At 45.7% G+C, this 27,911-nt stretch overlaps 1 protein-coding gene across 3 annotated transcripts in view; it reads right to left on the reverse strand.

The window, feature by feature from the left end:
• The window catches only part of col16a1 (collagen, type XVI, alpha 1), a 321,764-nt gene that overhangs the window by 5,894 nt on the left and 287,959 nt on the right, over positions 1–27,911 (reverse strand). For all 3 annotated transcript variants that reach the window (XM_059654248.1, XM_048557999.2, XM_048557998.2), the window contains 10 exons: positions 26,343–26,396; positions 17,883–17,936; positions 16,313–16,363; positions 15,330–15,419; positions 13,503–13,538; positions 9,916–9,960; positions 5,796–5,996; positions 3,687–3,753; positions 2,425–2,595; positions 671–748 (listed from right to left, as the gene is read on the reverse strand). In XM_059654248.1, coding sequence (XP_059510231.1) covers positions 671–748; positions 2,425–2,595; positions 3,687–3,753; positions 5,796–5,996; positions 9,916–9,960; positions 13,503–13,538; positions 15,330–15,419; positions 16,313–16,363; positions 17,883–17,936; positions 26,343–26,396 — 847 coding nt within the window. The remainder of the gene's footprint in view (positions 1–670; positions 749–2,424; positions 2,596–3,686; positions 3,754–5,795; positions 5,997–9,915; positions 9,961–13,502; positions 13,539–15,329; positions 15,420–16,312; positions 16,364–17,882; positions 17,937–26,342; positions 26,397–27,911) is intronic.

A 27,911-nucleotide genomic window follows, 5' to 3' on the forward strand; every position in this document is an offset into this window, starting at 1 on the left:
GGCCTTCACACAGGCCTCCTATTCACACACTGCAGCTTTGCCTCTCTTGATCCAGATCATCTGGCTGCCATCAGGAATTATGAGGATGGACGCAAGCCCCAGAAATCCAGACTTGATAACCCAATCCAGATACAATGGGTGGCTCAGTGGTTAGGACTGCTGCCTCATAGCATCAGGGACCTGGGTTCAATTCCACCCTCAGGTGACTGTCTGTGTGGAGTTTGTACATTCTCCCTATGTCCGCGCGGGTTTCCTCCAGATGCCCCAGTTTCCTCCCACAGTCCAAAGATATGCAGGTTAGATGGATTGCTAAATTGCCCATAGCGTTCAGGGATGTGGAGGTTAGGTGGGTCATGCATGGGAAATGCGGGGTTACAGGGATAGAGTAAGGAGGTTGGGTTTGGGTGGCTGCTCCTTGGAGGGTTGGGCTAGACTCGAGGGGCCGAATGCTTCCATTGCTGTAGGGATCCGGTGATTCAGATGATCAAAACTGATTCAACAAATCGCTTTCTGTATAGTAATATATCAGCAGATTTCTATCACAATGGCACCCCTTTAAAATGACAACTCTCCAAAGGATATAGTCTTGACAAAGCTGCTGTGACAGAAACCTTCTTCAGACAGCAAACCACAACAAAGCTGTCTGTTCCCCAGAGTAAATGGCTCATACCTGGAGGGCCTGGTGCACCTGGCTCACCCGGACGGCCAATTCCATTTTCACCTCGCTCTCCCTTTGGGCCGCTCGGACCTGCAGCAAAAATATAATTCAATAACTTCTTAAGGGCAGAGTTGAAAACATCCCAACATTGTAAACAGAAGCAAATTATTCAATTGGACAGTTTGTCAGTAATCATTCAACTCTTCAAAGACTCTGGAAGCAGATAAAGCACTGGATGGGTGCAGAGTAAAGGCTCCTCTACAGGACAGGGTTAGATACAGAGTATTTTTTTAAACTGGAAGTGAAGCTTCTTCTATTATTTTAAACCAGACATAAGTGCCCCAGGACAGGGACAACACAGGGTTACATACACAGTAAAGCTCCCTCTACACTGTCTCCAGCAAACACCCCCAGGACAGGGACAGCACAGGGTTACATACACAGTAAAGCTCCCTCTACACTGTCTCCAGCAAACACTCCCAGGACAGGGACAGCACAGGGTTAGATAAAGAGTAAAGTTCCTCTGCACTGCTCCTGTTAACCTCAATAAAGCAAGTTGTTTCCTTTATTCATTCACAAGATGAGGGCATTGCTGGCCAGGCAACATTTATGGCCCATCCTAATTGCCCAGAGGACAGTTAAGAGTCAAACCACATTGCTGTGGGTCTGAGTCACATGTAGGCCAGACCAGGTAAGGATGGCAGGGATGAATGAGTCATGAGTGAACGGGATGGATTTTTCTAACAATCGGCAATGGTCATCATTAGATTCTTAATTTCAGATTTTTATTATTGAATTCAAACTGCACCATTTGATCCTGGGTCCCCAGAAAATTATCTGGGTCACTGGATTAATGGTCCAATGATAATATCATGAGGCCATTGCCTCCCCTAAAGTGGTTGTGCTAATTTAGCACAAACTGTGGGATGTTCTAGCTCTTGCAAATTAGTGACTAGGAGATTGGCGGAGATGTCTCTAAGACATTCCAATCAGAATGTGTTTGCCAGCTCCAGAATGGGACTCATCATTTAACTTCTCTTTGAAGATTTTGGTTCCCATTTATTTAAACACTGGATTAACACAGCAGATGGATTGCCGTTTCGTCTCTGCTCATTGTCAATCTTTTGATGGGCAATGGCTTAATTTATTATCTCTTTCCAGAACAGTCTTCCAACACAGCAAGATCAAACTACTGAAAACAAACACTTCCTTCATGAACAAAGTGTGGGGCTGGACGAACACAGCAGGCCAAGCAGCATCTTAGGAGCACAAAAGCTGATGTTTCGGGCCCAGATTCTGATGAAGGGTCTAGGCCCTAAACGTCAGCTTTTGTGCTCCTAAGATGCTGCTTGGCCTGCTGTGTTCATCCAGCTTCACACTTTGTTATCTCGGATTCTCCAGCATCTGCAGTTCCCATTATCTCTGACTTCCTTCATTAACTGCAGCTTTCAGTGAATTTCTGTTTGGTGGATAGTACTGTCTATTTCATTTCCAGTTTATTTAAAAGGTGAGTTTATTTTCTTCCAGCTCCAGATGAACCATCAAACTGAAAGTTGAACCCTGTCCCTCCACTGATGCTGCCTTACTCACTGAGGAACTGCCATTTTTAAAATCAGTTAAAACAGCCTTCGGTTCACTTAGAGACAGGTTGTCCATGCTGTCACTGGACTGGATGTGAAGTCATACGTACACACGGAATGTGCATGCACTGATTGGAATGTAACATGAACACCGCTACCTAAATAAATGTTTAAGATAAGGTATACCTTTAGGCCCAGGTAACCCAGGTCGTCCATCTCTTCCAGGTTGTCCAGGTAATCCAGATTGGCCTGGCTGCCCTGGGTGACCAGTGGGTCCAATTTTACCAGGGGGCCCTGGCCTTCCTGGGCTGGTTGAATCTGGAGTACGTATTCGGGCTAGGTAGTACGCCATTCTTTCTGCAAAAGAGAACGTAGGCCAATGAGTGAACTGCAGTCAGTTCTCCTGATCACTGAACCTCCAGTGAAGACCTGTAACTGAGGGGTACACCTCAGTGACCCATAACTGGAGGTGGCTGGGGTCTGCTTTTCTAGGGGAGGGTCCTCTACAGGCCTGTACTCGCCACCTCCTTTCCTTATAGGACATTGGGAATGTGGAAAGGAGACATTGGGGCTCAATGCTGTGACCCTGGCCCCACCAGATCAACAGCATTGGTTCGAAAGTGCATTTGTTAAATACATGGACACTGATTTTGACGGAGTTTTGGTCTTTCAGAATCACATGGGATGTGGGAGGCAGGCTGCAAAGTGAAGTTGAAACCCAAGCTCCATCACAATTAGATTGAATGGTGGAGCATGCTTGATGGGCTGAGTGGTCTATTCCCTACTTGTTTGTCTTATGTTCTTACATTTCACACTGCAATGTCATATTGTTTCCTCAGCAGTGGTAAAGAAGAATGGCTTCAGCAGCACTGGGACACCTATGTACTGTAGAGGGTGGGAGGGAGGAGTTATTCCTCTTTAACCGTGGAGAGAGTTGACCCCACATGATGGAGAGAGATACCATGGAGTAATGTTATGCCTGGGACAGGGTACCCATTCTGTTGTTGGTGTAAAGAGATGGCAGATGGGTTATGCTCCTCCCGTGCTTCTGAAGGGGAGTGAGTAATGGGTGCCCGCACACCAGCTGCTACCAGTGCCAGCTCCCATCCCATTTCCCAGGATGTTGTGCGAGTGAAACTTGATGAAGTTATCCTTTCCTCCTACACAAGGTGAGGGTTGGCCAGAGCACCCTGGTTCACACTCAGCGGCATCCTCACAGCTTTCGGATCCCAGCTCGGAAAATCGGGAGTGGGGGGTATCTGAGTTGGTGCTTCTCCATCCCTGGCAAATCAGTTCCCAGCACGCACCTCCATGCACCCCCCCAAACCCCAGAGGTTTTTATTTCTGTTCAGCAAAATGCAGATGGTCAATTACTAAGTGACCCAGACTGTAGAGTTCTGATGTGTGAACTGACAGGGACAAAGGAAAACAGAGAAAAGTTCACTCACCATCAAAGATTTTTGTCACTTCTTGTCTGATTAACCTCTTGATCTCATCAAAGTTAACAGTTTCAGTCTGTGGGAGGGAATCAGAGATAACAGTGTTATTTCAGATTGAGTGGAGTAGTTGTACTGGGAAGTCCCCCTGGAAACTACATTAGGGAAGGTTCTCCTAATGTGGAAGAATTGTAAGCACGCTTAGAGAGTTATTAGATTCCCTACAGTGTGGAAACAGGCCCTTCGGCCCAACAAGTCCACACCACCCCTTGGAGCATCCCATCTAAAGCCACCCCTGAACACTACGGACAATTTAACATGGCCGATCCACCTAGCCTGCACATCTTTGGACTGTGGGAGGAAACCGGAGCCCCCGGAGGAAACCCACGCAGACACGGTGAGAACGTGGAAACTCCACACAGTCAGTTTCCCCAAGGCTGGAATCGAACCTGGGTCCCGGGTCCCTGTGAGGCTGCAGTGCTAACTACTGGGCCACCGTGCCGCCCAAAGAGATAGGCAGTTTTACTACATGACATAAACAGACCATATCATTCTCCTTGGCACAGGACCCCAGCATGATGAAATGTCTTGCAATGGTTCACATTATAATGGAACAGGCTTACAAAAAGAATGAAGGAACATCTCCATGGAATAACTTGGAATGAAAGCTTCAACTGAAGTTCATCACTGAATTACAGAACTTTCCCCGACGGCACACAAAATAATGAAAATGCCAGAGTATTATCATCATCACTCATTAATTTATGCTGGTCAATTATCTCAATCTGTTCCCCTCCATGCTCAAGATGAAGGCATTTCAATTACCCACACGGGCTCCATATTTCTGGTCTCCATAAAACCAAACGTACACGGGGCACTGGAAAAGGTGCACAAATGACACATGAGGATGACCCCAGAGATGTAAGGTTACAAATTTCAGAAAAGACTGAACAGAGAGTCTCCAATAAATCCAACAGGAATCCAGTAGAAGCATCTTTACCCGGTGTTATTAGAATATGGAACAAGCACAGAGAATGCTGGAGAAACTCAGCAGGCCTGGTGGCATCTGCAGAGACAGAGACAGAGTTAACGGTTCAGCTCAAGGATGATTTTCAGACCAAGGGAATATTCTGTTTCTGTAAACAGCAGGCCAGGCAGCAGCAGAGGAGCAGGAAAGTTGATGTTTCGGGTCTGGACCCTTCTTCAGAAACATCCTGAAACATCAACTTTCCTGCTCCTCTGATGCTTCCTGGCCTGCTATGTTCCTCCAGCTCCATATTGCGTTATCTCTAACTCCAAGCATCTGCAGCTCTTACAATTTCTGTTTATGTAGAAGGATTGTACACAGGGACCATGGTGAAGAGGCAGGACTATTTGGTGACAATTTGATGGGCAGATACAATGTCAATACATGCACATTAACGAAACTTACAGCCTAGAAGCCAAACTCTTCCTCTGGATGGGGAATGTTAGCTATTTGTGACTTATCTGGAAACTGGATAGTGATAATTCAGAATTCCCTCCCCCAAATTACTGGAAATGCCAGGGGACAATTGAAATGGTCCGTTAGTTTTTAGGAGGTCAGATAACAGCACAGAAAAGTTCCCCTCGGCCCATCAAGACTGTGCCAGTGAAAAACAGCCACCCAACTATTCTATCCAATTTACTAGCACATGACCCTTAGTGTCATGGCATCACAATTGCACATTTAAATGGTGCTTTGTTCTCACGGTAAGGATTGTGGAAACTAAGCAGGTGAATGAGATCGAAATGGTACTGAGTCATGGTCAATGTAACTGGTGCAGCAGACTCAAGCAGTTGAATAGCCTGTTCCTATTTTCCTATTGTTACATACGTGAGGGCTTCTCCCTTTGATCCCGTCCAGCACAGGCACCAGAAGTGCCTTCCTGTGGCACCATCCCAATGCAAACCACCAGCCTTGAGAGATTCCAATGAAACTAACGGGAAAGATGAGGGGGAAAAGCTGATCCACAGTGGAGGGAGCACGGGCCATGAATGAGTCTTTCTGAAGAGAAATGCTGGTATCCTCTGACACAATCATTGTCCTTCTCACACAAAATGTACTGCCATGGAGGTGCAGGCTGGATCTGAACACCCTACCATTGTTCCTGGCGTTCCTGGTGCTCCTGGTATTCCTGGAGGGCCTGTGGGTCCGGGGGGTCCGGGGGATCCTCTTTCTCCAGGAGAACCTGGAGGTCCTGGCATGGCCATACCACTGCTTTTGCCTGAATACCCTCCATAGATCCCAGGAGGGCCTCTATCTCCCTGGGCGCCCTTTTCACCAGGGTTCCCTGGCTCACCCTTGGGGTTTAAAAGTACAGAGAAAGTGTTAGAAATCAACTCCCCATTGGGGACAGAATTCCAATCCCACATTCCCGGGAAGAAATGGAATGTGCTGTGGCAGGCTGATTTTTCAAGTGTGTGTATTCATCTTAAGAACGTGAGCTGGAATCCCAATGGAATTCCATTTCGTAAGGTCTGGAGCAAACAGATAACTCACATCAACAAATGTGACTGTGAAGCTGTTAGACGGTCATCAAACCTGAATTGGGTCACTAATATGCCAAACTGTTTGCTCAGTCAAAGTTCTGAAATAATCCAGACCATCCAGTCATGAACAGATCAATTCACATAATCCAGGGGAATACAAGAGTCTTTTATAACTTTAGCCCCACATCCGAAAACTATAAAATTCTAACATGTACAGACAAGATAAATGTGGGAAGGATGCTCCCGATGAACAGGAAGTCTAAAACCAGTGGTTACAAGCTCAGGATAAACAGCAAGTCATTTAGCACTGAGATGAGGAGAAACGTCTTCACCCTCAAAAAGCCGATGAGAACATAACATTGGATATTTTCAAAAAGGAGTAAGTTATGGTTCTTCGGGATGCAGCGGCCGACTGGTATGGGGGAGAGTGGGAACAGGTTACTGAGTTGGGTGTTAAATGGTGGCGCAGGCTTGAAGGGCTGAATGGCCTACTCCTGCTCCTATTGAGGTTTAACTGCCTTGTTAGTCACTCGGAAAGCATCATTGTAAAAATTATGGCCACCTTTTTCTCAGGGCAACTCAGGGTAAGCAACGAACGCTGTCCTTGCACTCTCCTAGAGTGAGCTTTGAACATCAGTGTTCTTCATGGCCCTGCTCTGTATTCAGTCACTGTGTCAGGAACGAGACAAGAGGCGGAGCAAAGAGCTATCAGCAGCACGAGAGGGAGGAAGGAAGGAATGAATGAATGAATGAATGAATGAATGAATGAATGAAGGAATGAATGAATGAAGGAATGAAGGAATGAATGAATAAAGGAATGAATGAAGGAATGAATGAATGAATGAATCTTCAGGAACAGTGGAAGAGAAGGCCCTGACCAAGCTAGCTCGTCATGGCCCTGATGTCCAGATAATATGTCCCTAGTGAGATTAATTAGGGATAAAAGTTGGATAGGACTTCCCACCTCATTTGAAAGCCAGCTCGTCTGGCACACTGTGTGTGCAGTGTCAGTCTGGAGAATGGGCTTCATTTCTGGTCCTTGAGTGAGATTACAAACATGCAATGCTCTCATTCCAAAACAACATTAACTACCCACCGAGTCACAGCTAACAGGAACTGAGAAACTAGCCCTAAAAAACTGGGGAATTGTATCCTGCTAGAGTGACCTGGGGAGTGTCACTTAGGCATGACTTTCTTGACACAGTAAAGATCATTCATCCAGCGACACTGTGGGATACACATGCATGGGGTGGGGAGATTGTGGGCTCAGCCTGTGTCCGTGATCTAGGCTGGCATCAGAACACAATGCGATATTGTCATATTTATCCAACCCTTTCAACGAGATGGTGGAGAGGTGTCCATTTAGATCAATGCTAAACATCCTTCACACTCGCTTGAAGAGGGGCAGCATGTTTTCCAGCTTTCAGGCCAATATACTGCCCTCAATGAATAACATCAACATCAGATTGATTGAAAATTCACCTCAAGCTGAACACAGGATGGTTCGGCATTAAACTTATGAATTGTTCAGGAATCACTGGGATGCTTTTGCAATGAGATGCTATGCACATGCAAACTTTCTTCACAGTGCTGAGCACCATCTCAGGGAGTGTGAAGGAGATTCAACAAACTAATCTCTGGGATGGCAGGACTGTCTGAGAAAGAGAGATCGAGGAAATTGGGCCTGAGCTCTACAAAAGTCATAAAGGGCCAGAGATGGTAGATACTGAAAGAACGGCTCCCCTGGCTGGTGGTGATCTAGCACAAAACAACAAAGACATACATTCACTGGAGACAGTTTAGAGAAATTTCAGTAGAGTGATACCTGGGGAGTAGGTGGATTATCTTATGGGGATATAGTGGACAGACTGGCCTTGTTTTGACTGGAGTTAAGATGACTGAGTAGTGACTACTTTGAAGTTTATATGATCATAGAATCCTCACAGTGTGGAAACAGGCCAATTGGCCCAACAAGTCCACACTGCCCTTCAAAGAGCATCCCACCCCGGCCTTTCCCCATATCCCTGCATTTACCACAGCTCAGCCACCAAAGTTACTTAATCCTGGACAATTTAGCATGGCCAATCCACCTAACCTGCACATCTTTGGACTGTGGAAGGAAACTGGAGTATGCGGAGGAAACACACGCAGACACAGGGACAATATGTAAACCCCGCACAGACAGTTGCCCGAGCGTGGAATCGAACCTGGGTCCCTGGTGCTGTGAAGCAACAGTGCTAACCACTGAGCCACCGTGCCGCCCTGCTTAAGATCTTGAATGGTCTTGACAAGGTGGATGTGGAAAGGCCGTTTCCTCTGTAGGCCAGTTGAGAATTAGGGTGGAGTGTTTTAAAATTTGGGGTTGCCCTTTCAGGGCAGAGGTGTGGAGAATTTTGTTTCTCTCAGAGGGCTTTGCAACTTTGAAACTCTGCCTCAGAAGGTAGTGGAGACAGTAATGTTAAATACTTGAATTCAGTGGTGGATAGGTCTTTGTTAGACAGGAGTATCAAGGGCTGTTGGGGATAGATGAGAATATGGAATTGAAAACAAACTCAGAAAAAGGAGCAAGCTGTTTGGAACAGTGGTAAGGAGAAATGTCTTTGTGGGAATGTCGGTAAATCAGTAGGAAATCAGTGAGTAAGTTCAAAACAGATTGATACTAATGTCAGTAAGGGATATGGGGATATTGTGGGAATACAGCGGTGAGGCAGATGAACAACCGTGATGTAGAATGCCAGACCAATCTTGAGGGGCTGAATGGCCTGCTCCTGAGTTCCTAGTTTAATTAATAAATAATGAATTGAAGCTGGAATAGAAAGCTTGTCTCAGTAATAACGCAGACCATGTAATTACCACTGAGCGTAATAAAGCCCATCTGGCCAGCAGTGTCCTTGAGAGAAAATATCTGTCATCCTTATCCAGTCTGCTGTACATGTTTCCAGAAATGCAGTTCATTTTTAACTGCCCTCTGAAACGGTGCAGCAGACCACTCAGTTAAATTAAACCACTTGAAAAATTTAAACCAAGATCAAGAACAGTGGTCTTTGACACTTGCTTCCCAACAGACTCACATCCTGGGCTACCATCGATGTGAGTGAACCTTGCAGTAAACAGCAAAGCTGATTCAATGTGTGACTGCAATCAGTCAGTTGACAAGTTCCTATGCTTAAGATCTGGACTGAGCTCGTGGGGTGAACTGCATGGAGCTAGGACCCATCCCAGCAATAAAAAATGCAGCAAATTTGACATTCAGGTGCTTTGGCGAGGCATCCTGCCCATTTCACCCCTCCTTCCAATTTCTTGGCCACTTTCTAAGTGCAATGGAGCAGCTGGGCACTTTACAACAACCTCAGGCCCTCACAGCCTCCTGAAGTTTGTTCTGGAGCTTATTAAACAAAGTGAATCTGTTTTTCAGTCTGGTACACTCACTTGAGGAATAAAGACTTCCAATAGCCTCTTGTCGAGTTAAAAATTGGCCTTGTCAGGGTGGCCACATCCCAGAAAAATGTCATTTTAAAAATCTTCCTTTTGGAATACACATTTTATCTTCAAACACAAAATAAATTTTTTACGGGGCAACTGTCATTGAGATACCAACTGGGATAATAAAAAGACCAAGGTTTTAATCCCCATATAAAGGTACAGGGAATCCCAAAATATTTCATTTACAAAAAATATCTTCGCAAGAATCAACAGCATCAGACAATCCACTCTCAGGATCATTTCATACCTTTGGTCCAGGCGGGCCAGCTACTCCTGGTATACCAGGCGAGCCCTGAGGAGACAAGATGAAGACATTAATGTTTGAAGCATGACCACGCTATCGGGCCTGGTGACTTACACCGCTCCAGCACTGGAAAGCGCTAGAAGTATCAAACTCAGGATTAACTAGACTCTGAGAAATGGTGGAAGTATTTGCTTGCTCCACTATCACCAGCTGTAGTAACTGCCAGCTCTATTCCAGCACTCAACAGGAGGAAAACTTTACCCCTCAAACCTGGAATAGGGGCCTGCTCTCTCACTGACAAGGCAGTGAATACTAAGTAGCAAACTGATAACAGGAACTGTAGTTAATGCGTGGACGCTGAAGGAGCGAGAATGGGAGAGGTTGTGCATTGTCCCAATACCTGTGTGAAAACAATTTGAGGCAGCTGTGAAATTTGATTGAGATCAAGATTTCAAAGTGGACTTTTTTAAAATACCTTTTGGGAGGGTTTAAACTGATTTAAAAACAAAATGCTGGAAACACTCAGCAGGTTTGGCAGCAGTTGTGGACAGAGAAACAGAGTTGATGTTTCATGTCCAATTTGAACTATGTGTAAATGGACAATATGTGGCAAGAATGGTTGGTGATCTGCCGGCGTTATGGTATAGTAACAATAACACAGGCCGAATTCAATCAAGGGGGTTTCAATACATCCAATTTCTGACCGTAAGGTATTCAGGAAAGGATAGGGAATGGGAAAAGAAGTGTAACAGTTGCAGGATTATCAAACACTCTCTGTTGTCATCTGTAGAAGGATCAGCTGGCACAATTAACCCAGCATTGGGTGCCCTTATCAATGACACTTGTTGAGAGCGTTGGCAGCGTTCCACATATTTCTGAGACTCTCTTTTTATATAAAAGGGAGGTGGAATATTTAGTGGAGCAAGTATAGGCTGATGAATGAATGTCATTTTGGTAGGATACAAAAGACAGAACCAAGTTTCTTGTCAGCACAATTGAAATGGTTGAGAGTGGTTTGCAAATATAGTGCAGAGTGGGCAGTGACACTGTACTTATTCACCAACTGTAAGTAAATTGAGGGCAGTCAGTTTATTTTTGGCACAGAGGTGACAAAGGTTAAAGAGTTTCCCATCCCAGTAGTATCTAATGTTCACACCAAACTGCAGTTGATTTTTGACAAAAAGTGAATAGTGACTGTCTGCTGGATTGTAAATAGCATTGGGGCTATGTCACAGTCTTACTTGACTCCAGTTATGATTTAGATGATGACCGTTCAAACAACAACAGGTAATGAACGATGAGTGAAGCGGATTAGAAACAAAAGGAGATCTTCTTCTAAAGGCAAAACACATGGCTGGAGTGCTAAATGATCACTTTGTCTCTGTCTTTACTGTGTGTTATGATCCCAGCCAATGGTACCTCTAGGCAAGTTAGACCCAGTAGGAAACTTGGCACCATAGATCAAAAATTTAATTTTTCAGTTGGTTTACTGTAGTCATTAGTCATCAAAAAATATTCACATGAGTCTGTGGGCACTCTTCAACAATTAAACAGAAATATGTTTTCTTTCCATCATAAAAAGTTAAAATATGAGACGATTAGAAAGAGTTTAAACAGCAAACTTAAGTTTCACCTTGCTTCCCCATTCTATCCTTTTACAGATATTCAATTCCAGGGAACTATCACTTATCTCTCAAATCTTCAATCTTCCACTTAAACTGATTCCTCTCTGTTTCTTTCCCTTGCATTGCTGAGGTGGTTTTATGACTATTTTCTGAGTCCACTAGCATGAAACATTCACAATGTTAATGGCCAAAAATGTTCTTCACTCTAAAAGCTTAAAGACTGTTCTATAAAGAAACATGGTACAAACTCTCCAGGCTTAAAAGCTCCATGGACTAAAAACACTTTGGCTAGTATGATTGATTCTCTGATTCGCCTACTTCAAGAAAATTATCTTTCTTCCAAACTGAAAATGAAAGCTAGACTAATAGCACTGCTTCTGTTTTGTCTGTCATAAACTCAGCAGTATAATGATGTTATCCTTTTACATCTCAGGTATATGGCCAAGCAATTAAGGAATTCACATCTTCTTAGGAACAATATATTTACAGTCCAAAACTACTTCCTGACCTTTCCTGGAAAAACCTTTACACAACCAACCAAAACCTGTCTGCTTCAATTTTAAAATCCAAATTTCAGGCGATAATTTTATATATGCAATTACATACCATGTCCCACAAGAAACTGCTGCAGTTGTTAATGTAACAATAAAGAAGGAAGCAGTAGCAATATTGAATGGGATAAAATAGATAAAAGGTAGCTACTTGCAATTTGACAGTCCTCAATTTAGAAAGATCATGAACTCTGAACAGGATTCACTAACGGAAATCGCCGGGGATCTGGCCACAATCTGTTCATCTCTTCAGGTGCCAGAGGTTGGGAGAATTGCCAATATTTGGCCCTTCTTCAAAAACCAGGGAAGGAAGTGTAAAATATATTCAATAGCAAGTTTCCAAAGGGAAATACATCATTACAAGCAAGGGAAATCTTTGTAAGATAATGGGCAAAGAGTATAAGAATAGCTGTTTGGATAACTTTAAAACATCAGCAGGGCAGAATAAACTAGTTTCTGAGTTCAGTTCTGAGGGAGCGTCACTGGACCCGAAACATTTACTGACTTTTTCCTTTACAGATGCTGCCAGACCTTTTGAGCTTTACCAGCAACTTCTGTTTTAGTTCCTCATTCACTGCATCCGCAGTTCTTTCGGTTTTTAAACTAAATTATCGGCCTTGCGCTGCATCAGTCTGTGGTTCCATATCTGTGATCACACTGTGAAGGCTTGACAAGCAGCTTCTTACAGGGCACAAAATTGCTAAACATTGAGAGAACTATGTAAGTGTGTGCTCTGGTTTAGTGAGAACATTTGTGATGACCCCTGTGGTTGATCAGCCCACTCACCCAGGTAGTTCAGGCTTATGTGAAGAATGACCACTTGTTGAAAAGGGAAAAAATAGCTGAATAAAAGGGAGTGGCACAAAAACCTGGCATTTGTTTCCTTTCAGGATCAAAGGGGAAGCACAGAGTTTCTCTTGTGGGGATGACACACTGTGGAGGTTATTCCCAGCTCTCAGTGATATAAGGTGCAGGGAAAATTTTCGATGTGCTGGTTGTTTACAGAAGGAATGAGTCAAATCAGAGGAAGGGTGTCACATTGGAGTACTATTATTAAACCTAAAGTCTAAAACTTCCTTCACAAGAGGAACGTGAGTTGTATTTAGCTGTACATGGTATTAGCTTGCACCAAGGGACAAACTGCAGTGTTGCTTGCTGAGTTGTGAGGTGAGTGTATCTAACGTGTACCTCTCTATAAATAATTGCACGTAGAAGTATTGGAAGATTAGCTCCAGTTTTATCCTTCACTATCTGATTTTCTGGAATTTGACAGATTATCCAGACTCCTTCAGTCATACTGTGAATACATGAGAATGACTTTAACACATTCCATCTTCCTGACCTCACAAAGTAATCCACTTTTGACTGAGGTCAGTACACACATGGAATAGATATAATTAGTGTCCCATCTTACCTCTTTTCCTGCTGCACCATCCTGACCAGGCTCTCCCTAAAGAAATATAAGAACACAGAGAGTGATGAGATGCAGCTAGAAGTTTGAAGGTTCAATCTTGAACGTTGTTCTTTGAACTTTATCGAGGAGACTCTCTCTGAGTTTGGTCAAGTTACTCGGTGGCTTAATTTCAATCCACTACAGACTGATTGTTAGAGATTAAGTCCACGGCCTCACGCTCCCCGCCCAAACACACACAGGTCAGGTACTGATTCCGCAGGCTATTGTGCAGAGGTCTGCAGTGGTTTGTTTACCTGAGGTTGTGGTGAGCATCCTGCTTCCCTGGACAATGGATTTCTCAGCTTCTCTGTGATACCCCTCCCTATCCACACCAGGCCGTATTCTGTTGTCTGTCTGGTGTATTGAGCCATCCTGCAGTATGGTCCTCAGCAGAAATGGGACAGGGTTACGATGGTAATGGACTAGGAATCTAATGTCTCAGTTTAATGTTCTTCAGGAATGTGGGTTCAAATCCCACCAAGGCAGCTGGTGGAATTTAAATATAATTCATGAATAATTAGATTAATTAATCATGGTGGTAACTCCATTGGATGATCCTAAAATTCCATTTGGCTCATAAATGCCCTCTAAGGAATTTTACTCTCCTTACCTGCTCTGGTCTCTGTGTGACTCCAGATAACACCTATGGAGGTTCAGTGGACAGCGTACCTACCTCTAAACCAGAAGGTCTGGATTCAGACCGACCCTGTGGCTGAATGGCCAGAGGGATTGTGTGAATATCACTAGGCCATACCAGTTGTCTGAGAACCTCCAAACCTTCTCAATACACCTCTGGCAGGCAGGGAGACCGCGACATATTCCTGGTCAGCCAGAACCCCATGTATGCTCACTGCAATGTACAGCTTCCCCCACGATAAGGAGCTCCAGCCACATGGTACGCTGTAGCAAGCAAACCCTCCTTGTCTTGAGGGACTCCCAGGAGAAGAGCAGACTCCAGACCCATTGCAATGTGGTGACTCTCAGCAGCCCTCTGAGTTCCTGGGTAAGCCACACAATTGTAGGTGGTGCATTAAGGCCAAGAGATGCCAACCTCACCAGTGACACTCATATCCTGAAGATAAATACAAATGAGAGCTCATTTCGAGGCCTGCTAACGGCAGATAGCACCAGTCCTGGGTCAGGACAAAGTGTTTTTTTTTACTCATTGATTGGATGTGGGCATCGCTGGCTAGGCCAGCATTCACTGCCCAAGCCTCATCACCCAGGGCAGCAGTCAATCATATTGCTGTTGGTATGGAGTCACAAGCAAGGAAGGCAGTTTCCTTCCCTAACGGGCATTAACAAACCAGGCAGGTTTTTCCCAACAATGGGTTTCAAGGCCAGCGATCATTAGACTCTTCATTCCAGATTTTTATTGGATTCAAATTCCACCATCTGCCATGGCACGGTTCGAAGCTGGGTCCCCAGAACATTATCTAGATCTCTGGATTAAAAGTCCAGCAGTAATACCATGAGGCCATCACCCCTCCCAATGTCTGAAATGAGGATCCTTTTCAAACTGAACCATTTAAACCCTTTCTTCTTTCACTTACAATTTGAACATAATCATGTTAACAGTGAGATGTGTGTTTCCCACACGCACCTCTTGGCTATAAAAGCTGAGCTTTCTGAAACCAGGAGGACACAGCCCGCGCTAGACGACAAAAGAATTGACTGAATGATATTACACTCTAAGCCTCAGAGCAGCTACCTGGTTACCTGGTTACCTGGTTACCTCGACAGGGCTGTGTCACCAGTGACGCCAACTGCCAAAACCTGGGAACCTACCATCAGCCCAGGAGCTCCAGGCACTCCAGGGGGTCCCACCAATCCAGGGAGACCTCTTTCTCCAGATGGTCCTCGATCGCCCTTTGTTCCCTGAATATAGCCAAACAGGGAAAAACAGTCAGATACCGGAGAAACCTTAAACTGAGAACAGAAGCTAACACTGTATTTATAATTATGCAGGTTGGCATGGTGACAAAGGCAGAGAACAGGCCATGATAAAAACAGAAAGAGAGAAAGAGCTGTACTGTCAGTAATGGTTTAACAGAGAGAGAGAGAGAGAGAGAGAGAGAGAAGGAGAGAGAATGTGAGTGAAAGAGCAAGAGAGAGAGAGCAGCACTGTCAGTGATGGTTTCACAGAGAGGGGCAGCATCTGACAGCGCAAGAGAAGGGGAGTGACACTGTCAGGGATGGTTTATTAGAGAGAGAAAGAGAATGTGACAGGGTGAGATAGAGAGGTAGGGAGCTGTACTGTCAGCGACGCTTAAACTGAGAGAGAGAGAATGTGAAAAAGCAAGAGAAAGGGAGGGAACTGTACTGCTAGTGGTGGCTTGATGGAGACAGAAAGAGAGATAGAGGAGGGACATGCACTGTCTGTGATGGTTTCACAGAGATGGGGAGGGAGCTGTGCTGTCAGTCATCTTGTAATGAAAGGGAAAGAATGTTAAGAGAGAGGGAGGCATGGCACTGTCAATAATGTTGTTAACAGAGAGTGAGGGAGAGGATATGGAGAGGGAGTGAGATGATGTCAATCATGTTGCAACAGAAAGTGAGAGAGCAAGACGGAAAGAGATATTGTGGGGGGGAAAGAGGCAGAATGGTACTGACAGTAATGATGTAACAGAGAGAGAGAGAGGCAGAGAGAATGCGTGTGGCAGGAAGCTTTACTGTCAGTAACAGAGTAACAGAGGTAAAGAGAACAAGACAGAATGCTAAGAGGGAGAAAGGGAGCTGGGCTGATCTGACAATCACTTGTTTTGACTCACCACTCCTGGGGGTCCTGTGGGGCCCGAAGCTCCTGGAATACCAGCTGCACCCTGAGATTGAAAAAATGTGGTCAAAGGCCGGAGAGAGCTAGTCAGTGCGCCTTCAAATAGCCAGCCCCTGTGCTCATATAGAGAGGTGCAGGGCAGCTACCTATCAATACTCTGAACAGCTCTAGCACTTTGCAGGGTCAGACAGAACCCAGGTTAGAGCCCAGGCCTGGAAAGGGACAGTTAGCAGCAAGGATTAATGAAGACCCAGTACTCTGAGACTCTGCCTGGTTCAATGTGGGAGGGACGAGGGGGCAGGTCAGCTGCAGGGAGATATTCTGTCTGCAAACATCCACCCCCATAACCCCACATCAAAAGGGTGACTTAGGAGGTTCCTGGGTTTCTCCTCCACTGCTTATTGCTGCTGTAATCTCGAATGTAGATTTTAATGGTACGAACAAATTACTGCGGATGCTGGAATCTGTACTCAGAGTAACAAATGCTGGAGACCACAGTAGGTCAGACAGCATCCATGGAGAGAGTGTAAGCTAATATTTTGAGTCTAGATGACTCTGCATCACAGCTGGTGAAGTGTGAAGGGGTCTATATTATTGTGGGGTATGGGTAGTAGGCCCTCCTGTCCCCTTCATCCGAGTTCCTGTCATTTCAAGTCTGGCTGTTAGATACACTATTGTTCTGCCATTCTCACATTCTGATCACTTTATCTGAACTATCAACATATTTTCTCCACCAGTACCCTACATCCACTACCAACACCTCCCCGAACCCATCCCCCATTGCCACACCCATACTCCACAAAACTATAGCATAAATGCTGTCTCCTCTGCACCACCAGCTCTGATGAAGAGTCATTTAGACATGAAACATTAGCTTGCTCTCTCTCCATGGATGCTGCCCGACCTGCTGTGATCTCCAGCATTTGTAATTTCCAGTCGAGCTTGATGGTTACAGATTCAATAATGACTTTCCAAAGAGGCTGGACAAATATTTGAAGTGAGGATCATATGCAGGGCAATGGAATGTGGGACCAATTAGATGTAAAGAGATGGAATAGGAATAATGGCTGAAGTGATCACCTCTGGTGCTGTCCCATTCAAGGATACTTAGCCTATCTGACTTTCAGAATGTCAGAAGAGCAGACCAAGCAGTGAATGTAAATGTGAGTGAATCCCACATGCAGTAACCGTGTTGTCAGGCAATTGTTAACGGGACACTGTCCCTTCAGCCCCATGGGCCCCAGAAACTCCCCGGTCTGCCCTGTGCTTATAGAGCTCCACATTGGGCCTGAGCTTTCCTTGTAGACCGAAAACCTGGCCCTTCCAGGAGATGAGCCCAGCCCCTGGGTTTTGAGGCTGCAGTTGGGGATCCTTCGATGGTGGAATTGACTCGGAGGAGATTCGAGGCAACACAAAGTGTGCTTTATGGGTTTTGTACCCTGTAACTCTGCTGGAATTCTGTAGTTGCCTGGGAAGTTCCCTGGGGAATCACACAAGGTGAAGCAGGCACTTTTCAGAATGCCCTGACGAAACATGACACTAAGCTGGTTTTTAATGATACTCACCACATGTCCAGGAACTCCTGGAGGTCCCACGGGTCCTGGTGGGCCAGGCTCGCCCTGTAAACAAATGCAATCCACACAGTCACTCATCTGTTACCTGGATCTGAGATCTGTTTTCATCCACCATTCTAACAATGGTGAGCAGCACTGCCTGTATCACAAATCCTTCTACCTTGTCTGAGTTAACTGCTAGCACTTTCAATCCAGTCTCATTTCAGAAGCAATTTGGGAAAATAAAACACAGCAAAGGACTGTTTAGAGAGACAGCAATTGCCATATCATAAGGTTTGTATTGACTATGGCAAAAGGGCAAGGAACAATCTTGAATAAAACATAATTAACTGGAAAGCTGGCATCAATAGAGTAGGATGTAAAAACACAAAGTGCTGGAGAATCTTGGCAGGTCTGGCAACATCAGTGCAAAGAGAAAATATTAATGTTTAGACTTGATAAGATTCTTCTTTGGCACTGAAGAAATCTGGAAATGATAGTTTTTATACCATTGACAAAGTGGGAGGATGAGTGAGTGGAACAGATGGTGATGATGCCCAGAGCAAAAGACAAAGGGAATGTTAATATATAGGTATATAGGGATATAGATATAGATATAGATAGAGATAGGGATATAGATACAGAACAACTGTTAATGGTAGATTTGAATGTTAGAAAATAGGTCAACTCTGTTGACAGCAAATCCAGGGCACAAACAGTGGAATCAAATAAGACACCAAGACATGGAAAAATGTAAACAAGATAGAGGGCAGTTAATGTTTTCTGGAGTTGTAGAGTTTAGTCTCAAAAACCGTAAAGTGCTCAAACAGAAAATGAAGTGTTGTTCCTCGAGCACGTGAGGTGCTTCATTGGTACACTGCAGCCGGCCCAGGACAGAAATGTTAACGTAAGAGCAAGGTGGCTTACTCAAATGGCAAGTAACTGGCTGGTCAGGGTCATTCCTACAGACAGAATGGACATGTTCCAGAAAACAGTTACCCAGCCTGTGTTTAGTGTAGCCTTGTCAATGTACACGGGCTGCACTGTGAGCAGTGAACACATGGAGTTGACTGAAAAAGTACAAGTGAACTGCTGCTTCACCTGGAAGGTATGTTTGGGACTTTGGACAGTGAGAAGAACAGAGGTGAATGGATGAGTGTTCCATCTTCTATGGTTGCATAGGAAGGTGTCATGGGGGAGTGGGGAGGTGTTGGGAGTAATGGAAGACTGGGCTAGGGTATTGTGCAGGGTGCAGACCCTGCAGAATGCTGATAATGGAGGGAGGGAAAGATGCATTTGATGGTGGTATCCTGCTGCAGGAGATGGAATTAGTGGAGGGTGATTCTTTGAATGCAGAGACAAATGGTGCAGAAGGTGAGGAATTGGGGAACCCTCCGGTTGTTCTGCTAAGGAGCGAAGGGTTGAGGGCAGAAAAGCAGGAGACGGGTCAGACATAGTTGAGGGCCCTATCGAGCACAATAAAGAGGAATCCTCCGTTGAGGGGAAAGGAGGCCAATCCAGAAGCAACCCTTTGGAAGTTGACATCATCAGAACAGATACAATGGAGATGGAGAAAATGGGAGAACGGAATTCAATGGAATCTTTGCAGGAAACAGGATGAGGTACAGTTGAAGTAATTATGGGAGTTAGTGGGCCTTGTCATGGATATTGGTGGATAGCCTATCCACAGAAGCGGAAACGGAACAGTTAATGCAGGAAGAGACAAAGGTAAAAATGGGGAAGAGTTTTATAAGAGATAATGGGAACTGCAGATGCTGGAGAATTCCAAGATAATAAAATGTGAGGCTGGATGAACACAGCAGGCCAAGCAGCATCTCAGGAGCACAAAAGCTGACGTTTCGGGCCTAGAACCTTCATCAGAGAGGGGGATGGGGAGAGGGAGCTGGAATAAATAGGGAGAGAGGGGGAGGCGGACCGAAGATGGAGAGTAAAGAAGATAGGTGGAGAGAGTATAGGTGGGGAGGTAGAGAGGGGATAGGTCAGTCCAGGGAAGATGGACAGGTCAAGGAGGTGGGATGAGGTTAGTAGGTAGCTGGGGGTGCGGCTTGGTGTGGGAGGAAGGGATGGGTGAGAGGAAGAACCGGTTAGGGAGGCAGAGACAGGTTGGACTGGTTTTGGGATGCAGTGGGTGGGGGGGAAGAGCTGGGCTGGTTGTGTGGTGCAGTGGGGGGAGGGGACGAACTAGGCTGGTTTAGGGATGCAGTAGGGGAAGGGGAGATTTTGCAACTGGTGAAGTCCACATTGATACCATATGGCTGCAGGGTTCCCAGGCGGAATATGAGTTGCTGTTCCTGCAACCTTCGGGTGGCATCATTGTGGCAGTGCAGGAGGCCCATGATGGACATGTCATCTAGAGAATGGGAGGGGGAGTGGAAATGGTTTGCGACTGGGAGGTGCAGTTGTTTGTTGCGAACTGAGCGGAGGTGTTCTGCAAAGCGGTCTCCAAGCCTCCGCTTGGTTTCCCCAATGTAGAGGAAGCTGCACCGGGTACAGAGGATGCAGTATACCACATTGGCAGATGTACAGGTGAACCTCTGCTTAATGTAGAATGTCATCTTGGGGCCTGCGATAGGTGTGAGGGAGGAGGTGTGGGGACAAGTGTAGCATTTCCTGCGGTTGCAGGGGAAGGTGCCGGGTGTGGTGGGGTTGGAGGGCAGTGTGGAGCGAACAAGGGAGTCACGGAGAGAGTGGTCTCTCCGGAAAGCAGACAGGGGTGGGGATGGAAAAATGTCTTGGGTGGTGGGGTTGGATTGTAAATGGCGGAAGTGTCGGAGGATAATGCGTTGTATCCGGAGGTTGGTAGGGTGGTGTGTGAGAACGAGGGGGATCCTCTTAGGGCTGTTGTGGCGGGGGCGGGGTGTGAGGGATGTGTTGCGGGAAATACGGGAGACGTGGTCAAGGGCGTTCTCGATCACTGTGGGGGGAAAGTTGCGGTCCTTAAAGAACTTGGACATCTGGGATGTGCGGGAGTGGAATGTCTTATCGTGGGAGCAGATGCGGCGGAGGCGGAGGAATTGGGAATAGAGGATGGAATTTTTGCAGGAGGGTCGGTGGGAGGAGGTGTATTCTAGGTAGCTGTGGGAGTCGGTGGGCTTGAAATGGACATCAGTTACAAGCTGGTTGCCTGAGATGGAGACTGAGAGGTCCAGGAAGGTGAGGGATGTGCTGGAGATGGCCCAGGTGAACTGAAGGTTGGGGTGGAAGGTGTTGGTGAAGTGGATGAACTGTTCGAGCTCCTCTGGGGAGCAAGAGGCGGCGCCGATACAGTCATCAATGTACCGGAGGAAGATGTGGGGTTTGGGGCCTGTGTAGGTGCGGAAGAGGGACTGTTCCACGTAACCTACAAAGAGGCAGGCATAGCTGGGGCCCATGCGGGTGCCCATGGCCACCCCCTTAGTCTGTAGGAAGTGGGAGAAGTCAAAAGAGAAGTTGTTGAGTGTGAGGACGAGTTCAGCTAGGCAGATGAGAGTGTCGGTGGAGGGGGACTGGTCGGGCCTGCGGGACAGGAAGAAGCGGAGGGCCTTGAGGCCATCTCCATGCGGAATGCAGGTGTACAGGGACTGGACGTCCATGGTGAATATGAGGTGTTGGGGGCCAGGGAATTGGAAGTCCTGGAGGAGGTGGAGGGCGTGGGTGGTGTCACGGACGTAGGTGGGGAGTTCCTGGACCAAAGGGGAGAAAATGGAGTCCAGATAGGTGGAGATGAGTTCGGTGGGGCAGGAGCAGGCTGAGACGATGGGTCGACCAGGGCAGGCAGGTTTGTGGATTTTGGGAAGGAGATAGAAACGGGCCGTGCGGGGTTGGGGAACAATGAGGTTGGAGGCTGTGGGTGGGAGGTCCCCTGAGGTGATGAGGTCGTGAATGGTGTTGGAGATGATGGTTTGGTGCTCGGCTGTGGGGTCATGATCGAGGAGGCGGTAGGAGGTGGTGTCGGAGAGTTGGCGTCTGGCCTCGGCGATGTAGAGGTCAGTGCGCCATACTACCACTGCGCCACCCTTGTCTGCGGGTTTGATGGTGAGGTTGGGGTTGGAGCGGAGGGAGTGGAGGGCTGCCCGTTCTGCGGGGGAGAGGTTGGAGTGGGTGAGAGGGGTGTAGAGGTTGAGGCGGTTAATGTCTCGACGGCAGTTGGAGATGAAGAGGTCGAGGGAGGGTAGGAGGCCTGGGGGTGGTGTCCAGGAGGAGGACTTGTGTTGGAAGCGGGTGAAGGGGTCAGTGGAAGGAGGGTTAGGTTCCCGCTTGAAGAAGTAGGCATGGAGGCGAAGACGGCGGAAAAACTGCTCTATGTCCAACCGTGACTGGTATTCGTTGATGTGTGGTTGTAGGGGGACAAAGGTGAGCCCCTTGCTAAGGACTGACCGTTCGTCCTGTTTTATAAGATGGTTCCAGAGATGAGGAATGATTGGAAAGGTTGAGATGGCTCTCCTCAGAGAGAAGGATGCTAAGAGAAGGTATAACAGAGTTTTCAGGATCATGCGGGGCCTAGAAATGGTATATCGGGGGGAACTATTCCCATTTGCAAAAGGATCAAGAATGAGAGTGCACAAATCAAAAGTGATTTGCAAAAGAAGTAAATGTGACAGGAGAAAAATCTTTTTGACAGTGAGTAATTAGGGGCATGGAATTCACAGCCTGGAAACATGGGTTGGAAGCAGGTTGAATTTGAGGCTTTGGACGGGACATTAGATGTTTATTTAAATAGAAACTATGTTCAAGAGATGGGGGAAAGGCACAAGGATGGCACTAAGCCATGATGTGAATTTGGACAGCCATGCAGAGATTGATGGACCATATGGACCCCCCTTTGCACAATAACAATTTTGGATGTCTGGGAGAGGAAGATGGGAATAGGTCGGAAAATTGATGAAATTTTCCAATTTTGTGCGACAGGAAACAGCACCAATGATGTTTTGATGGAATGGAGAAAGGCATGTAGGAGGGGAGCCCAAGAAGAGCTGGATCAAGGAATGTTCCACACGGACCACAAAGAGACAGATATCACTGGCATGTAGGAAGGCACCAGAGAGGCACTGGCCATTATTTTCCAGTCTTCCTCAGACTCTGGGGTGTTGCTAGATGACAGGAATTGAAAATATCTACATTTACCTAGTAGGAAAACTTGGAGAAACGATAATTTGGAGAAAAATTAACAGTTAGTTGGGTAAACATTCATTAACTAAGGAAAAAACAGCATGGATTTATGAGATAATGGAGAGGGTTGATTATGGTAATGCTGTTGATGTTGTGGACATGGACTTCCAGTATACATTCAATAGTGCGCCACACAGCAGAATGAAGAACAATGTCACTGCTCATGGAATAAAGGGACAGTCGCAACATGGGTACAAAGCTGTCAGAGTGACAGGAAACTGAGTTGTGAATATTGCAGGTTCTTTTGTAAACTGGAGGAAGGTTTATATTAGTGTGTCCCAGGAGTTACTATTAGGATCCCTGCTATTCCTGATATATGTTAATGTCATGGACCTTGGGGTACAGCAGACCATTTCAAAAACTATGTGGGGGTAATCAAAACTTGGAAACATTGTGAACTGTGAAGAGGAGTGTTGAGCCTCAAAAACACATGGAAAGATTGGTGGAGGGGAAAGACAAGTAATGCAAAGTATTAAGTGTGAAGTGATTCCTTTTGGCAGAAAAAACAATGAGAGGAAATTTTGAAAAAGGATACCATTTTAAAAGGGGTGCAGCGGCAAAGGGATCTGGGTGTATATGTGCATAAGTCATTGAAGGTGAAAAGCTAGGTTGAAAGATTGGTTTAAAAAATCGTACAGTATTCAAGTGCTCGTAAGTTCATAGACTACAAAAGCAAAAAAAGAGACTCCACAAATTGGGCCTTAATTCTCTAGAATTGAAAGTGTTAAGGGAGCAATCTAATCAAGGTTTTCAGGATATTAACAGGGTCAGTAAAGATAAACTATTTCCACTGATTGAAGATTCTACAGCCAGGGTCATTGTCTAGGAATTAGGGCCCAACCATTAAGGAGAGATGTTAGAAAGCACTTCTACGCGCTAAGAGTAACGAGGGTTTGGAACTCTCTCCCTCAAATGATGGTTGATGTTAAGTCAATTGAAAAATTTAAATCTGAGATCAACAAATTTTTAATAATCAAAGATATTATGGGATATGGGCCCAAGGCAGGTATACGGAATTTGGCCATAGATCAGTCATGATATTACTGAATGGTGAAGTAGGCTGGAGGGGCTGAATGGCCTACTCCTGTTCCTGTGTTTCTGAAGAAGTATCCTTAACTGTATAAAACACTGGCTGTGCTGCAACCTCTCAAGCATCCAGATTTGTATTACTCTATCACTATTGACCTGGGCCCAGCTGTGAAATTCCCTCCTTAAATCACTCTACTTCTCCTCCTCCCCTACCTCCACTCGCACGCTCCTTAAAATCTCCTTCCTCCCCCACTCTAATCTCTCCTTGTGTTGCTCGGTGCCAGATTGTGTTTCCGTTGGTGGATGGGTTGAAAAACAGAATTATTATAAAGCAGAGGTTGATCCCCCTTCGGGAACTGCAACCGAAACACCCAAAGAGGAGCACCTCATCCTATAATCTGTAAAAGGGGTGTGAAAAGTGGTGTAACCTGCCTTTCAGCAACTTCTAGTGGTTAAATAAAATAAACCCCTGACCCTCAATTTACAATCAACAAGTAACAATGTATTTATCTAATTCTAAGAGTGAACAAATTAAATAACCGATTAACAACAGAATATATCCCTTCTAATTACTAACTATTCCAGAATAAAGCAAGATTCTAATGGTCTTACTGTTCCAATACATACAAGTACCACCTATATTAAAAAAAAATTAGTGTCTCAAAATTACAGCCAGGTTACGAGTCTCCCGGAATGTTCTGTGCCTTCTCTGCTGATTCTTCTGTCAGGAATATTAACCTGTTGTGTCATTGGGTACTGTTGTTATTTAGATTCTGCTTAGTCTAAGACATAGAGGAGGTTGTGAGAGCCAGTGATTCTCTCGAGAGCTGAGGGGGTTAATTGTGGTAGAGGTCAGCTAGCTCTGCTGTCTTTGCCCAACTGCCCTCTTCTTTTTATAACCTGTTGACTATCAATATTTCTTACAATAGGATTGGTCCTATGTCGTCAAAACATCAGATTTAAATTTGATAGGTTTTTAGTATTGAAGTATCTGAATTGATCGGTAAATTCAAAAACTTGTCTTGGTAAACAAAAACTGTGCCTTAGCCTGCTAATTGCATGGCCTTTCGATACAAATATATCAATTTGGGTACTCTATGTACTTGCTAACTTTCAAGCTGCTGCACACAGGCATCCATTTCAAATCTCTCAGCACAGGAAAACACAATCTTTTAAAGGGACCATGCAAGGGTCCACCCCCCCCCCCCCCCCCGCTAGCATTTTGTAGACACCAAATTCTTACTTCCTACCAATCTACAAGTACTGTACCCAGCTTCACAACAGAAGGCTCAGGCTTAAGGTGATTGGTAAAAGTGTAATGGCAACACATTGTGAAATCTCTTATTCAATCAGCAGTTTCAACTGAAGGACTTAAGAGGGAATAGGATTCTCATCTGGGAAGGAAGAATGTGTACACTGAGAATGTGGGTGAGCGGCTCTCGGTTAATTGTTCCTTCAGTGAGATAGCATCCTTCGGAGTGGCACTTTTCTGCGATTCAGTATTCCCATTCCCGCACTTACCCACTTCAAAACAATGTTGTAAGTTGATAGATGAGAGAAATGATTCAATGTTCTCATATCTGGCACCTTTAGTACAATTAAACATCCCAAACTGCTTCACAGGAGATGATCCAACACAATTTGACACTGAGCAACATAAGCAGAGATTAGAGATAACGGGAACTGCAGACGCTGGAGAATCCGAGATAACAAAGTGTGAAGCTGGATGAACACAGCAGGCCAAGCAACATCTCAGGAGCACAAAAACTGACATTTCGGGCCTAGATGCTTCATCAGAGCTCTGATGAAGGGTCTAGGCCCGAAACATCAGCTTTTGTGCTCTTGAGATGCTGCTTGGCCTGCTGTGTTCATCCAGCTTCACACTTTGTTAAGCAGAGATCAGGACAGGGATGGAGGAGGTTTGAGGACTGTGTGGCAGTGACACCCCAAGCTAACATTGCTGGAGCAATACAAATTTGGATGCTCTGGAGAGACAGACAGGAACGCAGCCAATATCCAAGAGGTGTGTATGATCTGGGGAACCTCAGCTTCCAAGTCGAATGTGCAACTTTCAAGTGAGTTTTTGAAAGGCTGCGCAGTGAGGTTGCTTCAATGTACAAATTGGGAGCAAAATTGTCGACGAGTCTCTAGACACCCCACGCAGGGCTCGAATAAAACAGTCCATATTATTGGGTAGTGGGAGTGAGGTGTAGGAGATGCTTGGAAAATGAAGTTTTAGAACTACATAAGCAATTAAAAGATTATCAAACTTGCCTCAAAGCCTGGCCGGCCTACATTTCCAGGTGGTCCTGTTACTCCTGGTTCACCCTGTAACAGTCAGTGGAGATAATAATATTAAACATATTCATTCCTGTACACAGCACGTGGTATACACGGGTGGGGGTACATATCACATGTGCACAGCAAACATCCATACAACCATACACTCACCAGAACACGCATCGAAGATTCCCATACTGCCATGACATAAAATTTCAACACATAGACAACCAGAAGATCATGAAGCAGGGCTTCTTTATTCCACTGGCATCTGGTGCTTACAAGCATGAAGAGAAATTAAAGTTAAACTAGAGTATTTACATGGAATTAAGGCTGTAGTTCACATCTGGTTGATGAAATTCTCTCAGCGTGTCTCTACTCTCTCTCACACCCTGAGGGTTCTTCCGGATCAAGACACACTTATTTTGTTTCAGAGAGAGTCCACGTGGTTGATTGACTCCTGTGTATGGTTCTCTCCTTCACCCTCGCTACTTGTTGCTTGAGTTGTCATTACAGCACATACGAGGATTTAATGGGTTCAGAGATAGCAGAGACTGCAGCCGCTGGAGAATCAGAGATGACAAGGTGTAGAGCTGGATGAACACCTGTTTCCTGTTCCTGTCCCACTATTAAAGGAGTTGCTAGGGAATGCACCCTGCAGCTATTTAAAGCTCTGACAAGTGTTTGTTGCTGAAGATGGGGAATCCACTCCTTACTCAACAGAAAACTGGCCAATTGATCATGGGCAGTGGCCACTGCTGAACTACAAGGAGTCACAGGGTAGGACGGGGGGTCAGCATAGATTCTCATGTTGTGGAGTAGGAAGGGGAGGCCTGGGGAGTGGGGGTGAGCATGGGACAGTGCAAGTCTTGATTGAGAAGCCAGAGTGGGGGTGGAGAGTGAGGGAGCCACAGAGGCATCATGCAAGATGTGGGTGGCTGTGCACAGAATGGTAGAGGTGCTGGTGATGGAGCCTTCCTGATCCCTTTCTACCAGCCTCAAAATTGAAGCTGAAAGGGAGGTGGCCCTTAAGTGACCATTGATTGACTACTAAAGGACATAGAACATAGAACAGTACAGCACAGAACTGGCCCTTCGGCCCTCGATGTTGCGCCGACCTGTGAACTAATCTAAGCCCCTCCCCCTACACTATCCCATCAATGAGAACAAGAGCATGTTGTCACTCAAGACTCATCCGCCCTTCAGAGAGTTATGGGCAGATGTGGGCATGATGGTGGAGGGAAGGATACCTGGGAATTATTGTTGCACCTGCAAAGCCATTGCTGGGGCCTGTTAAAACCTGCCAGTGTGAACATAACGGAATTGGAGCTGGGCTTAGGCTGGTTGGCCTCTGCCACCAATCAGTGAGATTATTATCCGTCTTTACCTGAACTTTTCCGCACTAAACCCATTTGTACATATTATCCCCATTCCCGCACTCAGTATTTCTGCATTATCCCCCTTCGCATACTCTTCTCATTTCCGCACTATTCGCAGATCCCTTAATTGCGCCTAGCGATCAAAAACACACGAACATCACTCTTAAATATTCTCAGCGAATGG

The sequence above is a fragment of the Stegostoma tigrinum genome, chromosome 24, assembly GCF_030684315.1.
Source record: "Stegostoma tigrinum isolate sSteTig4 chromosome 24, sSteTig4.hap1, whole genome shotgun sequence".
Lineage (NCBI taxonomy): Eukaryota > Metazoa > Chordata > Chondrichthyes > Orectolobiformes > Stegostomatidae > Stegostoma > Stegostoma tigrinum.